Source organism: Amblyomma americanum, chromosome 3 (assembly GCF_052857255.1).
Source record: "Amblyomma americanum isolate KBUSLIRL-KWMA chromosome 3, ASM5285725v1, whole genome shotgun sequence".
Taxonomy (NCBI): domain Eukaryota; kingdom Metazoa; phylum Arthropoda; class Arachnida; order Ixodida; family Ixodidae; genus Amblyomma; species Amblyomma americanum.
In genome coordinates, this window is record NC_135499.1 from 65,340,418 (window position 1) to 65,358,812 (window position 18,395).

The window sequence follows — 18,395 nt, forward strand, 5'->3', positions numbered from 1 at the left end:
GCCTTCAGCGTGGCAGCGGCGCGGCACCGTGGCTGATCACATGGTTCATCATGTGGTTGGTTACGTGACCAATTTCCACTCGGCCAGCTGTAGCTGTCGCGTCACTCCAGGTTTAACCAGAGCTAAACCACTGCCAAATTTTTGCCTCTGTTAAAAAAAATATATTGTGTGGCTTTTTTTTTGTAGTGTTGATGTTTGACACCAAAAGATCATTTATTGCTGAGAAAATTGATTTGAAAATGTAACGTGACTCGTGACGACAAGGCTGAAAAGACTTCATGATCACTATTTGAAAGTGAATGGCAGTGTAGCCTACCCTCTGGGATCTGCGCACAACGAACTGTCCTGCCATCACTGCAGCGTGCTTGTAGCAGCACCTTTATAATAGAAGCTCGTTAATTGGAACTTCAGCTGCCACGGTGGCTCATTGGTTATGGCGCTTGGCTACTGACCCGAAGGACACAAGTTTGATCCCGGCTGCGATAGTCGCATTTCGATGGTGTCGAAATGCTAGAGGCCCGTGTACTGTGCGATGTCAGTGCACGTTAAAGAACCCCACGTAGTCAAAATTTCTGGAGCTCTCCACTATGGTGTCTCTCATAGCCTGTGTTGCTTTGGGGCGTTAAACCCCATAAATCAAACCAAACTAATTCGAACCTCAGGGGACCGGGAAAAAATGTTTGAAACATGTTAAAGTTCAAATTCTCGAATAACCCTAACTACAGTAACGAGAACTCTGCATCATGGTAAATTTAGTTGGTGATAGACTGGGCAATATTTTCTTGCTTTTGAGATGAGAACGGTGTGACAGTGAATATTTTTAGCAGTGGAGCTCCACTCCATCGTGCACCTCACAGATGGCAACCTTTGCGAAACCCATAACATCCAAGTTCAACGCCATAGATTAGCGAGCGTCTGGGTGTTTTCCGGTACTGTGCCAGCATTTCGAATTATCCAGATTTTCGTATTAATGGGATTCGACTTAATGACATTTTACTGTATTTCGTTTTTTGGCCGTTTCCCGCTTATAGAAGCTCCGTGTGTAAAGAAAGTAGTCTTTTCGACATTACAATGCGATAACCTATTGGTACAGGCCATCTTCACTCTGTCCTCAGTGTCCCTTCAACGTGTGGCCTTTTACCACATGCTCAAAGAGGGAACGTTCGAAGGGCTGCACCTTCGCGTGGTGCACTGAGCACCTGGGGAGCTGCCAGCTGGTCTGAAGTGAGGATTTGTCCTTTCCCTGGCAGGCTTCCTGTTCACAGGCTACATGCTCCATGTGTGGCTGGCAGCGACGCAGTTCATCGCACCTCTGATGGCCAACTTCGAGACCGTCTCCAGCAACGAGTCGTCTATCAAGTATGTGGACAACGGTGAGTGGCAGCTTGCAGCAGTAAACTTTGCTGAGGTTGTGCGCAAATGATAAACATCGAGGGCAATGTCGTGGTGTATTGGCAACTTGCGATTGAGGCCGCCAACAGAGCATAGCTGTGGATTGTAGCTTTAGGTACTGTGTACAGATCCATTAAAGTGGGTGGTCAGAAAAGTATAGTAGTTGCTGGTCTTTAATAAGAAGTTAGCACGTCGGTAGATATTCTAGCATAGTCTCATTTTAAACGATCTGGTCTTGCTTCAGCGTGGGTAGTTATTTATTTCAGTACCTTGGTAGCCCAAAACTGGGCATGAACCTAGGGGAGAAATTATGAACAGAATAACAAGCTCTGTTAATGCTGAGGCAAAAATTTTTTTAATGCAAAATGTCCAGTTAGCAGAGAAAGCGAGCTCTGACATTAGTGAAAACACATCGTAAAGAACTAGAAAGCATGTGACAAAGCAAAATCAGTGGCACAAATATAACTCGGCACTGATCGCTCACAGGAAAAGATCCAAGTGCTGTGACATGTTATCAATGATCAGATTGCAAGTAAAGGTGCTAGAAAGGATGATGAGTCTTGCGTACTGTAAGAATATACAAAGACGGGCTGATACTGCACCAGTGTAGGAGCATCCAGAATACGTTCAAAGGACCTGGAATTCATGTTGTGAGCCAGCAGATGGCGCCAGCATTTGTGGCCCCAACTTATCGGTGCTAACTGCTTGAGCTCCTCCTGCATCCACTCGAATGCCTTTCTACACTGCTAGGTTTTAGTGAGATGTTTAAGCAGGTTACATCGCCCTGTAGTAGTGGGCCTCTTTTATTATCCGCCTCTGGCTGCCCACGGGCTGCCAGAGCGCGGAACCAGGCGTTCGATTTTGTCGGGCTGCTCCGCGCACTTCCGGTGGCTGCCCAGAACGCGTTCGTTTTTCTCAGGCTGGGCGGTTTCGGGCAGCCAGTGGGCAGCCAGACTCGCCAAGACCATTTTGTGCTGGCAGCGCTCGGGCATCTGTGCAGACAGCGGAGAGGTGGTATGGTAGCGGGAAGCGCATGCTGCCATTTTTATATGGACCAGAAATACCGCGGTTCATCGTTTTGCTCAATGCAGGTGCTTGTTTCGACTGGACCACGGTGCATATTGTCTGTGTCGCCTGCAATGGCACCTTTTGCGATAGTTCTCGCTGTTTATCTATTTGTTTTACATCGTGTGTGTGAACGCAGTTCGATCATCTCACCACCTCGCAAGCAAAATTGCTCGCTTCATTTTACGATCACATATTTCTGGTTCACAAAATATTTCTGCTGTTAATTTTGTGCGCCCGGCTGATATTGCGATGGTGTTCGAGGCCTTTCAAGGGATTCCAGATTCCGCAGATTCCAGCTTCAAGCTACGCGATACAAGAGCGTATGGTCTTCATTGCGTTCTGTGCAATGGAAAGGCAGATATGGTTTCAGAAATGCTTGATTGATTGAAACATGTCCTTTATTAAAACCCTCATGAGCACACTGCTCGAGGCATCTATGTGGGCATATATGTGGCCACACAGTTCACTTACGGCAGCCGATTGAAGTGGGTGCTGATTCTGTCGTCTCTAACTGTCGTACAGCTTGATGCTCAGGCCTTCTGCCACAAATGCGTAAAATATCTTAGAAGAACCGTACGTATGCATCTGCTCGTGTTTGGCTTATTCAAGAGGTAAAAAGAATTTCCCAGCGCAGATCATCATGCATGCACACGCACGTGAGGCGACGGCACGCAAGACCAGATTGTAGCACCTTTAATTCGAGTGCCAATCCTCTGCGGTAAAGTTGTAGCATTACAAATACGATATTTAGTTAAATTTGTACAGTACACCCACTTGTTCTAGATGAACATTCAATCAGCTGATCGCCTTTGTTGAGATTATGCGTGCATTCCTTGCTGGCAGCAAAGCTGGTGGCCGACAGACTACAAATGAACAGAACGTATCTTGATTCTTTTCTTATTACAGCACTCAGGAGTTCACGAACGCTGAAATCGCAACGACCACAGCAGAGTCAGTCACGATGCAGGGTCGATCGTCTGCGGTCATGCCAGTCATACTTACTGCATAGTAAACGAACACGCTATAATCCAAGAGTGCGGCGTGTCGTTTGATGAGCAACACATGGGCAGTTTTTTCCTCCTAGGTGGTGTCGACTGAAAGACGTTAAATTGCGAGTGCTCATTATGTGCTTTTGAGGATTTCTCGAAGCTTACACAGCACACGCTCGCGTTGTCGTCGCCGATGTATGCGGGTGTGAGCACAATCAGCTGTTTGTTCTGCAGTCTGCGGCAGCCCTCAGTAACTACAGGTCATTGTTTTCGACCTCAAGCAGCCTATTTCTGCCGTACGCATGTATAGCAACGAGACACAGCAGAATGCGAAGCTACGGAGAGCATCTGCTCTCTGTGATCTGTCACTGGCTTGCCACCGTGATTGCCAGCAGCTGATTCCGGTGGCTGCCAGCCCATGTCACCATGATGCGCTTTCCTGTCAGGAACGAAATTTTGGCAGCTGCCAGAGTGCGGTAAATCGAAGCGGCCCAGTATTTGTGGCTCACGAACATTCTGTCACTCAGTTTCTCGCAGAGACTGCCAAGTGCATGTGCCACTGTTGCTGCTGACACATTACTGTAGAACCCCGCTATAGTAAACTTGGTTATAGTAAAAACTCGGATATAGTACAGTGAAGCTATGGTCCCATTTTGCCTTCTATAGACGACTGTACTATTTTTTTTTTTTTTGGTTACAGTAAAGATATTTTTTGAAGAAACGGCTATAGTAAAGAACATCTGGCCTTAGCGATGTACTTCCTGTGGAATGATAACATCGCGGCACACGCAAAGTCTAGGATCGCGAGGCAAATACATACCAAATACGATAAAAAGGCGCTCTTTCAGGTGACTTCATCACCAAGCTCAAAAGCCGGGAGAAGCCAACTGTTTGAAGACTGATGCCATGAGGCAAAGCGCGCAGTGCGCACGGAAAAAGGAAAACCAGCTATGAACATAGAAAGAAGGTGGCGTGGGTCGCTGTGATAGGAAAGCCAGTGAAAGTGCAGTGAGAAGAAGAAAAGGGAAGAAAAGGGTGTGTGTTCATAGCACGGCAATGCGAAGCGCCGGGAAGCGGCGGCAAGAAGGGGAGGCGTGGCAGCACTGTGTTCGAGGTTTTGCCGCAGTAGACTGCGTCGCACGCATTCCTTAACTACTACCTCTTTAAGTGACGCTGAGGCCATGGAAGATGATGCCATGATCATGCAGAGCTTTGGTTTTTACATGCAATTAAACTCTATTTCCGTAGCTGCGCTGTATTTGTTTAAATGCGGTACTTCCACAAGACGTAAACGAAGTCAAAACCGTGATAACATGTGATAACTGATAATAAATAAAAAATAATTATCACATAAAGGGACGATAAGAGCAGGATTTAAGGTAATTCTGAGTGCTTGTTTTATAGACAAGTGTCAGGCCGTGACGTCAAAGATATGCGGCGGCGCTGGTGTCAACAGTGACTTTTGTTGTGTAGGCAAAAAGTGGGACCTTCCGCATTCGGTACGCCACGCTTGCGTGTTTTCGGGCACAATTCACGGCGTGCCGACAAATTGTGGTACGGTTGGTTGAGCCGCAGTGTAGAAGAAAGGAAGTGGCATAAGTTTCCCCAAATTTATTGCAGTCAGATAGGCGCGAATGCGGCGGGCAAGGGCCAAGGAGCAAGACAAGTTCGGCAACGGATCGGCTATTTATTACCTCCGTGCTCGAGGGTTGTTACACCGCGCTCGTTTAGCCCCTTCGGTTATTATATTGCGTTTCTGCATTCAAATCTAATCAGTTGATTCGTGTCTCTGACTTCGCACTGTTGCTGTTTGGTCACGCGGTGAACAGTGTAAAAATCAAGCAACACCTGCAACTCTCAGCATAAGTTTAGGCGCTATATTCTGTGTGCTTGGGATTGTAAGTTGAATGCAGGGGTCCATTTTCAGATGCTTATTACACGGACAACGTACCGAACATCACTTCGCGCACGCAAAAAAAAAAAAGACAAAAAGCTGCCGCCAGTTGCCTTCAGCGTTCACACTGTGCCGCTCTTGAAGAAGCACCGTACTCAGGCAGTAGCACGCACGACGGTTTTTTCTTTGTTTTCATTTCGCGAATTTCAACAAGTGTGTCGTTTCAACACCGGTCCAGTGAGTACGCTAGGATCTGGACAAAGTGCACAGTGTTATTTCCCAAATTTGAATTTTCACACTGTAGGTCGATCAGAACCTGGCGAACACAGCAAATTCCACGTCAAAAGCCACTCCGATCAAGCAGAATGCGCACACATGAATAAATTCTTAAATAACAAGCAAAATTTTATAGCTTAGCAGAGTGAGCGTAAATTTCATTTGGAGATCTAGGAAAACGTCTATGTATGCGCTAATGGGGCTCTCGGGTCGCACTTGCCTTATTCAAAGCAGCTATAGCGTTCATGAATTTGCAAGGTCTCCGGAGTGAAGCGGCTCGGGGAAAATAGGAAGCACATTGCAAGGTTTGTCGTGAGAAAGCTGATTCGCGTCGTGCATGTCGCCGTCCTATCTTGCACTAGCAATCGTATATGCTTTATCAGCCCATAAGTTGAGAACTGTGGACAATTAGTTCCTCCCGATACCTCGCGCTTTCACCCGCCATAGCGCTGCGCTGTTACTTGTCACCAACTAGGAGCGGAGAAGCACCCGATGCAGCTCTCTGCCTGCTAATTCCGTCTGGCAAACAGGGTGAAAAAGTGCAGAACTACTCTCCGGGGCATCAACAAAACTGTTTCTGACCACAAGCGACGCGCACACATTGAAATATTCGTATACACCAGTTGGTTTCAAAGGCAGCGTCGCTTGGCGCAGTATAGGCATACTGCGTTTTGCCTACACCCCGCGTCGCTGCCAACCGCAGCACAACCTTTGTTTACAAACAACATGACGCTTGTCTATAAACCAGCACTTTTTGCTTAGTGAGCAGTCAGAGAGCATAGTCAGAGCCATGCCGTCACCAACAGCTGATACAGTAAAGACCCTGATATAGTAAAGCTTTTTGCTGGTCTGAGCTACTTTACTCTAGATGGGTTCTACTGTAGTTCGTTTTGCTGTCAGCTTCAGCTCACCCAGTAAGCAGTGTGCAGCTGGAGTACTTAATCACATTGCTGTCAGCATGGCATGACCACCATAAAAGAATGTAATGATTTCTCAAAGGCTAGGCAGTTTGTGTGAAGGTTTTACCATATTTATGCAAACTGGTACATAATTACATAGGGAGTAAATAAATTTACTAACACTAGTAGTGCAGGTCTGAGGTTGTCGTGTGGACATTGTTTCAATCGCGGCGGTCATGTTTCGATGGAGGCGAAGTGCTAGAGGCTCATGTACTGTGTGATATCAGTGCCTGTTAAAGAATCCTAGGTGATTGTAATTATCCGAAGCCCTCCACTGCAGCGTCTCTCACAGCCTGAATTACTTTGCGACTTTAAACCCCATAAAACCAAAACAAACCTAGTTGCTTTCAGGAAACCCTGTTTTGTTTTCGGAAGTTGTGGGGATATGCATCTTTGCACATCTGGGTCGTGCTGTCAGGCAGAGCTTGAAGCACAAAGTACAAGGTTGGACAGCTGCCGCCGTAGCTCAGCTGGTAGAACATTGCACACAACATGCGGAGCTTGTGGGTTCGTATCCAACTAGCAAAATGTGGTTGTTTTTTCTTCTACTTACTGATTGGTTAATTTTCAGCTAAAAATTGATGCACTACTAATTTCTCATTGGTGAACACTGCAAATTAAAAAAAAAAAGAACATTCCCCTGTGCTTTCCTTGGTTTCGGTGACTGTTGGCTTTATTCGTGTGTCCGTTGTAATGAGCCCCTCGATTCCCTATCATTGTTTGTAAGAAAGAGTTATATCTGTCTCTGTTTCTGTCGGGAAATTCTGTACAAATGCGTGTAAGGGCCGCACTTTTTTTCTAGATTCAAGGGCCAATTTTGGGGGGCAGCTTATGTACACAATGCAAGAAATATTTTTTTTTTTTTTTAAGTAAGAACTGCCAATCAGCGGATGGGCTGCATTTATTCTGCCCTCAGTGGTCGTCACTTGCCGGGTCTTGCAACTCTGAGCTGGTGCTGTGCTTCAGTGCATGCTCATAGTCGTCTTCAGTGCCAGCCGAACTATCTTGCGATCTTGGTCACCTTGAAACTGCAGGATACAATATCCATAGGCACAGAGTTCACGGACAAGATCCAGCCAAGCACATTCACAAGCTGTGCAAACTACTTTCAATTTTAAGCCAGCCACCGAGCTGTTAAGGTGCTGCACATCGTGCTAAAATACAACGCTCAGTGGCGGTTCATGAAAAAAATAAAAGCTAACGGCATACAAAAGTCGCAACGAGCATGCGGTTGAAAGCCACAAAAAGCTCGCACGACATCCGTGGATGGCGCTTAGAAGCTCCTGTGCATGCGCGTTTTTAAGGCTATCCCCGCATGGGTTGTGGAAACATTGGATGTGGCCCTTACAAGAATTTTTTTTTAAATATTTCCTCCAGTAAAACAGGATGTGGCCTTTACATGTAGAGTGCTGCCCTTAAATGTGTTAATATGGTATGTGTAGTCAGCACTCATCTTTTTGGGGTCAGTTACAGTGTAAGAATAGTAGCGGTTTGTTTCGTTTTGTTTTCTTTGCCTGCTTGTTGACTTTCCAACCTGTGCGTGCCTGTCTTTTTTTGCAGGCACGTCCTTTGTGGTGGAGTGGCATCAGGTTGTGCTGCAGGACAAGCCCAATGGTGAGATTGACCACTGGTGCGCTGCTGTGGGGAAAGCGGGAAGGTAGTGGGTTGAGAAAGACTGGAAAAGCACACAGGCAGAAGGATAGACATATTGTTACAAGTGGACGAATCACGAACGAAGAAGTGGCGGTGCGCGGAACGACGACGACGTTGACAGTTGGTAGCGGGGCGCTCGGTTCTGAGCTGAGTGCTGGCCTTCTCAGAGCAGCCGCCATATAGACTTACCGCCGTAACATCCCCGTAACATCTTTTGGTGGAGGTGCTGGGTAGGTCATTCCGAGGCGTGAAGCGACGGGGTCCATAGTCATAACGGCGGTCGACGTAGGGCAAAGGTCGGGGAGGTGCGGACCAACGGCTGCGGCAGTGGCGGGAGATGTGGCCTACGCGCGAGCACGTAAAGCAGATCGGCCGGTCGTCAGGGGTACGCCACTCATCCGGATTGCGATACCTTGTGTAACGTGGGACGAAGGTGTTGCGGGCCGTAGCAGTAGCGACCACGGGAGAGATGGGGCTCGCACTCCGAGGTTCGACGGGACGATGGCTGGAGGGCATGCCCAAGTTGGCGACCTCCTGGCGGACGACAGCTTGAATAAGGGATATTGTGGCCAGGGTGTTGTCCGACAAGGGCGCGTTGGGCGTAACAGGAGCCAGCGCCTCCAGTTCACGGCGCACGATGCGAGTCACGTTGTCGGGGTTGGAAGGCTGCCTTAGTGTCGGCAGATCCTCGCACGTGGAACTGGCAGCTGTGTTAGGCAGGCGGTCGAAGCGGTGTGCAATGCGCCGGTGCTTGGCCTGCTCGAAGCGTCGACACACCTGCAGAACGGAGTCAACCGTAGAGCAGTCCCGGCATAGAAGAAGGTGGAAGGCATCGTCGGCAATGCCTTTAAGAATGTGGCCTACTTTATCGTCTTCGGTCATGTTGGGATCGACCTTTCGGCACAGTGCCAAGACGTCCTGAATGTATGTAATATATGACTCAGTGGCCGTTTGGGCGCGAGCTGCAAGTTCTTTTTTGGCAGCAAGCTGACGGCCAACTGGTTTTCCAAACAATATAAGCAATGTGTGTTTGGCTGAGGACGAGTTTTTTTCTAAAATGCAGTTTCTTTCCTTATGGCTAGGCAAGAATAGTCATTCACTATTAATGCGGAAGCACTAGATGACTTATCGACACGAAGACCCGATGTCTCCCAAAAAGTTGAAGCGTTACAAAAGTCATTATTGATTGGTACAGTGTGATGCCATCAAACGTGGAAAATGCGAAATGTTAAATAGTAATAATCTTTAGTAGTATTTGCAACTGTACCATCAACAAAGGAATACATTAGAATTGGAATAGAATCGCATTGCTTTTGCATTACTCACATGTAACTAAGGGGAGACGCGGGTCTTCAAGTGATAAAAACGTGCGAAAATTTCGATTTTGCAAAAATGGCATATTCGGGATCAATACTTTCTAAAGTTCCTGTCTAAAAAGTTTCAAGATCTAAATTCGACCTCCAACTACTAATCTATATACTTTGCGCCTACGAAGCCCGGAAATGGCGATTTCGTACTGAAATACAGCAGGACTTTTCACCCGTCGTTTCCCACGACTGCATCCCTGATGGCCGCCTTCTTGGTTTTGTTTGAAATCTGGGCCTCTTTCCCACTACCTCGTATTACTCACTACTATGAAATATTTTTTGGAACGTCCACAATCCGGTTTTTTTTTTTTTTTTAGGCCTCTACAATGACCTCTTAATGGCTGGAGCACACACTTCAAATGCGATTTCCTCAACTTCGTGTTTTTTGCCAACATGACTAGTCTTACGGAAGTTTTTATTATGTTTTTATGATGCAATTTCAATTAGTCTTATACCGTTGAGTTCAGAAAGAACTATACTGTGCAGCTATGCTGTTTTTGATTGGCTGAGTCAACATTTCAAATTTTGTGAACCATAATGTCACTTAACTATACTTCACGATTATGGTGCTTGGACTAAATTTAACATTTTTATATCATGATGTACTTCAGCAACAAATAGTTAGCATAGCTCCAGATGGCAAATGTTTGGCTACAGCCCCATTTCAATCGAAACCAAAAAATGGAGAAAAAAGTGTCTTAACGACTCGTAAGAATTTAACTAATTAGGCTTCAGTTATTTTGCTATGATGGCAGAACTTATTTACCGCATTTACATGATTGTAAGTTGACTCGAATGTAAGTCGACCCCCCATATCACATTCCAGAAAATAAAAAAACACTTGGAGGTTGTTTAATTTAACAAGGTGAAAAGTTGGGCTGCTTGGTGCATGATCTTGTGGTGGGAGCAGTGCAGCACGAGATGAAGAGAAAGGCGGGACACGATGCTGACTAACAACCAGATTTTTAATGCACGTTCGTCGAATAGATACATCTCGCTCGTATAAGACGGAAAAGAAAAAAGCATGAAAAACACATAAGATGTACACGTGTTAAAAGATTAGGACAACGCATGCAGATAATCAATCTTGCTGTCACGAAGCGCTATCGAAGGTATGCTGGCGCATACGTCGCTCTTTTGTCGGATGTTGAAGGCTTCTTCTGGTTGTTAGCCAGCGTCGTGTGCCACCTCTCTCTTCTTTGTCTCATGCTGCGCTGCTCTCGCCACAAGAGGTTAAGTTTGGCCTTTAATAACAGAACGCGATAGCATTATCCTGCGGTTGCCGCTTATCGCCAGCCGCTATCAGCTGCTGTGCACGGGGGTGCCCGTGGGCACATTCCAAAACGAAAATGCATTAATCACTGGACTACTCGTCCACACTTGTGCCATCGTCCTCACTAGCGCTGCTGCGTGATTGCTGTTGTGCTCCCACAGCACGTTATTCTAACGCCGTTGTGAAGCGAAATCCCGCACTTCGCTAATAGCCACGTCACGACATCGCGTGGAATCACCCATTTTAAACGTTGAAAGTTTGGCCCGGCGCACAGTTCGTTTCTTCGGCATAAAGAGTAACAGCCATCTTGAATGTAGCCGTGAACGAGCGCCGTTCGCTTACTGGACCCGGAGCACAAATGATGACTGATGAAGCACTACATTAAATACTTGTGAAATGCGGCTGGCAGTAGTAAAATGCATCAGAGCCAAAGAGAAACTATGCATAAGCGGCGTCGGCTCTTCTATCGGCTACTGACACTCCCTGGCACCGCTGCCATTCCAAGTGGCGGTGCCACCGCAGTGGGAACAGCGGCCCTTCCATCAACTCTCGACACTTCCTTGAGCGCCGAGTGTTTACTTGAAAGTAAAAAAAAACAGACATTGAGGATGCCTATCAAGAGTAGAACACGAATGCGTTATCGGGCTGCTGCTGTTTATTAGCAGCCGCAATCTGCAGTCACGCGTGGGGAGTAGGGGGGTGCCGCTTTTCTGCTTATCGACAGCCGCCATCGGCCGTAACGCGCGTGGAGGAGGTGCCGGTTCTGCGCATTGACATAGCAGCTACTCAAGGCCAGCGCCAAGAGCGGTGCGACAGCCGCGCATCAAAAAAGGCCGCCACCATCTGGAAGACGTTGAAGTAACGAGCGTTAGCTGTTTGGTTTACTAGATGAAGAAAGCGAAGAAGAACGTGCCGCTCGTCTCAAGAAACGGAATGTAATACCCTTTGAAACAGTGTGGATTGCCACCCCGCTCGGCTATGCGTGCACGCTTGCCGCCTAGCGCCATCTGTCAGAGAAATTATGATGCACGTCTACCCATTGTCCAAGTTGCAGCCCCTCAAGATAGGTCCAAAACGGAATTTGCTTCGTTTGCGGGGTCAAGGTGGGCTTAGAATTCTGCTTGCGGTGCAATATGGTAAGGCTTCAATTAGTAATTGCATGTATACATTGTTTACTTATTATTTAATTGTAGTTTTATTTCTATACCACAACCCATAGTGTTTTATTTGCCTACCAAATTCGGTATACAACTGATCCCGGATGGTAACCGTTGTTGTCGGAGTATATATAGCTGAACAAATGTATACAGTAGCCGAAGGGTAATTCGGACTTGTAGGATATTTCGCACCTCGATGAGGCGCCGTCAGTCACCCCATAGAAGCACATGCATATTCGCGACGGATATTTCGGAATAATTTCAGTCGCCTGCAGGCCAAAATCGGCCATCTTATCGGCATTTCACCAGCTCAAAAGGCGCCATCTTGGATTGAGGTGGATTTACGTTGCAGTTGGATTGGCTTAACATACTTTCGGTACCTCATTGTTCCCAGTAGAGGTCCCTGCGATCTCTGACACTTTGAGGAGGCAGCCAGATTGTCATCGCCGTCAACTTGCTTTTGTCGCCAACGTCGTCGTGGGCAGTTATCGCTTGTCCCATACGTTGAAAATTGGTTGCTGGCGGAAGGAAATTGTGCAGGAGCTATCTCACATCTCGTTGGGAAGGGATAAAGGAGGGACAGGGAGAAGAAAGGAAAAAAGAGGTGCCGTAATGGAGGGCTCCGGAATAATTTCGACCACCTGGGGATCTTTAACGTGCACTGACATCGCACAGCACACGGGCGCCTTTTCGTTTAGTCTCCATCGAAACGCGGCCACTGCGGTCGGGTTCCAACCCGGGTACTCCGGATCAGTAGCCGAGCACCCTAACCACTGAGCCACCACGGCGGGTCTCATACGTTTGCCATTCGCCGTTTCGTCACTTGGGTTTCTCTGACTGCGTCGACCAAGTGGCGCTCAGTCTTCACTAAGTTACATCTGTTCGCCGTTTTGTGAATGCGTCCGGCGGTTCCGCCGCTTTGAGCAGAAAGTGCCTTATCTTTGCGTGTGTTTGACGAGCGGTGTGGTGCACACTCGTGTTGTGGACAACATGGCCCCGCCAGGTCTGTCAAAGAAGCGTGGGAAGTATTCCAACTAAATGCGGTGACCTTGCTGTCTAGCGTGTACGGTGAAAGCACAACTTTGGCGCAAATACAGGCGCAAATCGTCCCCAGCAAGAGAAATTTGCCACGAGGTAAAATCAGCAACATTTCTAAGCCAATTTCATCTCAATAAAGTGATTTTTTTGTACTTCACGGATTTTTCGAACTCTTCGATTATTCAGAGCATTTTTCGGGTCCCTTCGAGTCCGAAAAATCGGTTGGCGACTGTACATGTATAGTGGTCCCGTAACGGGACAGTTTTCCTACCCGTTTTAGGGTATTTTTTGGTGAGGGGGGAGGGATGAGAGCACAACCAATTTTAATGGCCGCCATCTTGTATTCGAGAAACCGAAACTATGCCGCCATTTCATCCCCTGACGACATAGTTCCACCTCTATCCATCATATTGGACCGTGACGTTATCATTGGCAAGCGGCAGGTGGTTGTTTCTACAATGCTATTGTAGATGGCGCTACAAGTCTTAATGCGAGATGCGCTGTTTTCTAGTTGCAGCCACAGATCGCGCTTTGATCTCAGGGTGGTAGGAGACCTCACGGAATCTCGAAACGTGACGAGTAGTTGCTGCCACAGATGGCGCTGTAATCAAGGTGGTAGCAGACCCCACGAAATCTCGAAAGGCAATGAGTAAGAGCTAACGCTCTTAAAATGCACCACTCTGTAGCATGCCTGATATCTTGTTTGTCTCGCTTTATTTATGGTGCCATGCTTTGGTTTCGATTGTAAGTCGAGCCCCCCACTTCAGGCTTTCAAATTTTGAAAAACAGGTCGACTTACAGTCGTGTAAACATGGTAGATATACTGAAGCTAATTACATTTTTGAGTACAGGAAGAAGAAACACATACACACACCTAATTTCATTACAATATCTTTAATAATAAAAATGTTCATTTCAAGACCTGCGTCACCGCTTATGTGCTCCCAGTAATTTTTATTGATATCTGTGCCACCTGCCTGTCGTGGAGTAGCAAGGTTTTCACTTCCTGCTGACAGAGATGGAAAGCTGGGCTCAGTGCCTTTCAAGGACAAGCCATCAGGCTGAAGCCTAGGCAAGATGCAGCATTTGTGTCAGGCAACAGCAAAAGCTCAGTCAATCAATCTTTTTATCTTCTCTAAAATAGAAATGGAGACGGGAGTAAGAGTTCAGTAGATTGGCCAGAGGTTCTGCCCCCCCTTTTCAACTTCCCCTATGGGGCGTCTGCAACGCACAGATAGTGGTGAGTTGCAACACCATGGGTTCCTATCACATGTGGGCTCTTGCCCACCCACATGTAGTCGTGTGTGGTGGCGTTAGACTGTGTCCGGGAAAAAGGGGATCCTGGTGGTTGAGCTAGTGCCAAGTGTTTCAACCTTTATGGCCCCTCAGCAGACGCAGCACACCACTTTAGCCCCTGCTTCCCGTAGATGGCACCTCTGGCCTGATCCAACCGAAGAAAATTGGCAGTCACCTTTTCCTGTCCTCCCCTCTTTCTTTTTCTTTCCTATCTTCTTTCTCACAACTTTGCTGTCTCCTCCTCTCTTCTTGGTTGTTCCTTTTTTCCTGGCAGCTAGGGTAAACCTTGTGTGGCTAACTACGCTGAGTTAGGCCATTTTGGTTACAGTTGGGGTGTACAGGTGGCGCAGGCAGGGCTTGCTTGAAAATTTTTGTCCCATACTTTTGTTGGGATCCTTAATGGACAGATGGCACTGCGGTTGAAGCACAACTTCATTTTATGGCTACTCCCTTTTTTCATCTGACCACCCTCTGAAGAGAGGGCACACCAAAATGACAGTAAAGTTCTTGAGGAAAATAGGGACAACTTTCAACATTTCCACATGGCCCACAGTGAACATGCAGAGATAACTTCACGCCTGGTCTCGCCGTTTGTAGTTTCAGGGACACAAAAAGAAACAATAGGGTCAGGGATACGTGATCAAAAATAAGGTAACAGCGACCTTGTTTCGGAACAGCGACCTTTATAACCCTTTGCCCTGCAGAGGGCGTAGTCAGGCTTGATGATGGTGATAACCACTAATATGAAAAACTATCAGAAATTGCATGCTTTGAAGCCAGTGTCACTCAGTAAACACTGTTGGGGGGTCATTTCCAATGATTACCTTAAATACTTGAGTGACTGGATGGACTGAAAGAACAAAATGTCACTATTATCTATGGGACACTTATTAAAACTACGGGGACACTTAGAACTGTGTGAATCGCAAAGTTTTGAGTGTGAAGCGAGTTTGAATATTAAAAATTTAGTGCAAATTTAATTGAATATTTCTTTTAATACTGCCAAGTTAAATTTGAGGTGAAGTGTTTTGTGAAACATGGCCAGAAAAAAAAATTTATTCGAGGTGTGCGACTATCAAATTTTTGGATGCAAAACAAACACAAATAATAAAAATTGGTTGCAGATCGAATTGAATAATGTAGATTATCAGTACAGGTAGTTGAATTAAAGGGAGATGCTTATCCACAAAACACAGCTATAAAAAGAAACAGAGATATTGCAAACAAATTTTGATTTCACCCATCGTCAGCATGTACCTTCAGTTGTTTCACGGGCATGGAGACAAATAGGTTTTATTTCTAGATTAAGAAGAAAATTTTATCGATACAAGTGTCTGCGCACTCTTTACTGTGCTCTCGCGAGAGCATGTCGAGTTTGTGTCAGTAGCTTGGAATAGTGTCTCTGTTACCTATCGCAAGAGAATTGAAAATGTTCAGCGTAAGCTCATGATAAGTATATTGGTCGCCATTGTTTCTACCACGTTGATTCTCTCTTAGCAGACCTCAGTATGTCTGCTCTTCATGACAGGTGGCTCATGCGTTACATGCAGTTTCTGCAAAAAGTCGTGTGAGGCTCCACTGGCTGTGAACAATTAAAGATTTCGTTGAGATTTCGTGTGCCTCATGCAAAAGCCGCTAAATGTTCTGATACACTTTATCATGAGATGCATGCCATTTGTCCCATGATTCGTTTGCAGATCACATATAATTCAACATTTATTAGCATGGACATATTTTAATAAATTGCTGTTTTTCATAGCTTTTTTTAAAAGAATGTTTTTAAATTGTCTGTAATGTGTGGCATTTGTGTCATGATATTTGTATTTGACTTAGTGTGTGCTGATTTAGGCCATCTGGTGATTGAGGCACACTCAAATAAACCTTTCTGTCTATAATTTGTTATATTTGTAAGGCTTACGAGGCATTAAATAAGGAAGAGGGAGTTGCATAGTAGTGATAGCAATAAACTGTATTTTGCAGACTAATAGCTCGCTTACAGTTCTTTGAATAACAGTTGTTGTCAATGAAAAGAAAGCCTAGCTTCATAGCTTGACTTAATGCTCGCATGACATAGGAGCTTACTGAATGCTGTCACGAAGCATTGTAAGGTGACCAGATACCTCCTACCTGGAGGAGTGACGACAGCGGTTGTGTAGTCGATTAATGGTGAGGCAATGCACTGCTGGCAAAACGCTACAAGACGACTCACGAGACGAGTAGAAGAGCTGTAGCCTGAGCTGCAACGCGAGCGGGACGATCCTTTTCATGCTCCCTATGACGCCTAAAGATAGAGCGCCGGTTGGAGAATGTCGGCTGGAAAACAGCATTCCCAATGACACATAGCCCGCTTAGCCCTTGCATATTGGTTTCGCCAGACTGCAAGTCTCGTGGTGGACCCCTGTCCACCCAAGCGCTGCCGTGAATTGCGAAGACGTGAAAATGAAACCACGCCGTTCAGTGCCCCAATGCTACATTCTACATTACACTGTTGCATGGGCTGGCTTTGAGCCTGATGTTTCTTTCGTGAATTCTTGTCTTCTGTGGCCTAAGCGCAGGTTCTAAATCCTAACTGACGAAAATTGAGAACGATCAAAGCAGTTGCCACGAAACAACCGCCTCAGTGCACATTGGCCACAGCTTCGCCTCTTGCACTGTCTTCCACAAGTCAGGCCACTTTTATGTGTGCGCGCATCTTGTTGTTGTAACCTGAAACGAGAGCATCGCTGCCGGTCAGGTTCATAGCTAGTTGCTTACTGCTTCGTGGCTAGATGCACTGACGCGCCGTGTGGTGCTGCACTTCGTTTTTCGACCAACAAGCAAGCGGCGGTGGATCTTAATGGCCATCAGCACCTTGATTTTACACCGGGGCTAACATTAATGCATGTGTTCTTTTGCTGCATGCCGGCAATCGATTCTATGAGGAAAGAGCAGGTTAACTCCTGTGACAAGTGCAACATACTGCCGTTGTGGAGTGCGACAGTGTTTCGATAAACAAGGAATTCATAATTTCTGATTTGAATTTTTAGCAGGTTTGAATAGTAAAAGTGGGGTGCAAATCGAATCAGATAGCAAATACCATTCGAAAACTATTTGATAGTTTGATAATCTGCATACCCCTATTTAATTGTATTATGTCTGAGGTATTTCGAGAGCATTAGAATCGGCTAATATTATGAGAGACCACAGCATCGGATTTTTTTCATTGTAGGAAGTAGAAGGGCATCATCCTATATTTACTGAGAAAAAAAAGAAGAAGTAGTTGCACTGCCCTCGTTCAGACCGAGCGCCTGCTGACCTGAACAGGCGAGAGACTCTGTCGCCGCCGTGGTTTCGCCACCGCCTCAGCTTTAACCTAAGCTCCCGTTACAGTTGCTAAGGCTTCTAAAGCTGTTGCGTTAAAAATCATGCAGGATTGCAAAGAACCACCAACCAAGCACTTAGTCCTTACCTTTGCATCTAGCATACTGCCCGACTCTGTGGAGGTAGGCTACACGGAGATGCAACTGATACCGTACATGTCAAACCCACGTCACTGCTAAAAGGGCCAAGCGATACTGCTACCACTCGCTGAGCTGCCGTGGCCAACCCACATGTGCCAAGTGTGCCTCCCACGACCATTCCACCGATAACGGTGCAGCTGAACCACATTATTGCATAAACTGTGAGGGCAGTCATCCTGCTTACTCGTGGGTCTGCCCAGCCTGGAAACAGGAAAAAGAGATCATCACGTTCAAAGTTAAAGAACATATGTCGTTCAGGGAAGCAATGGACACAAGCCAAGCTAGTGCTGTGTTGTCGATGACGGATGAACGGCGAGGCTCCTTGGAACAACCCAAAAAAAAAATGAGCCTCAAATCACAGGGCCGTAAAAAAGAACCTAGTTCTCCACACTACGAAAATAGAACAAGATGCCATTCATAGTACACTGAAATAATAGCGAACTTTAAATAAGTTCAGTGACATGAAAGGCATCTTCGATTTACTCTCTTTTGTTGCTTTATGTTTGCAGGAACTTAGAAGAAAAAGGTATTTT

The 18,395-nt window shown here is 46.3% G+C and overlaps 1 protein-coding gene across 2 annotated transcripts in view; it reads left to right on the top strand.

The window, feature by feature from the left end:
• The window catches only part of l(1)G0289 (plexin domain containing lethal (1) G0289), an 81,261-nt gene that overhangs the window by 25,765 nt on the left and 37,101 nt on the right, over positions 1–18,395 (top strand). For both annotated transcript variants that reach the window (XM_077657434.1, XM_077657433.1), the window contains exons 5-6: positions 1,251–1,373; positions 8,139–8,192. In XM_077657434.1, the coding sequence (XP_077513560.1) occupies positions 1,251–1,373; positions 8,139–8,192 (177 nt within the window). The remainder of the gene's footprint in view (positions 1–1,250; positions 1,374–8,138; positions 8,193–18,395) is intronic.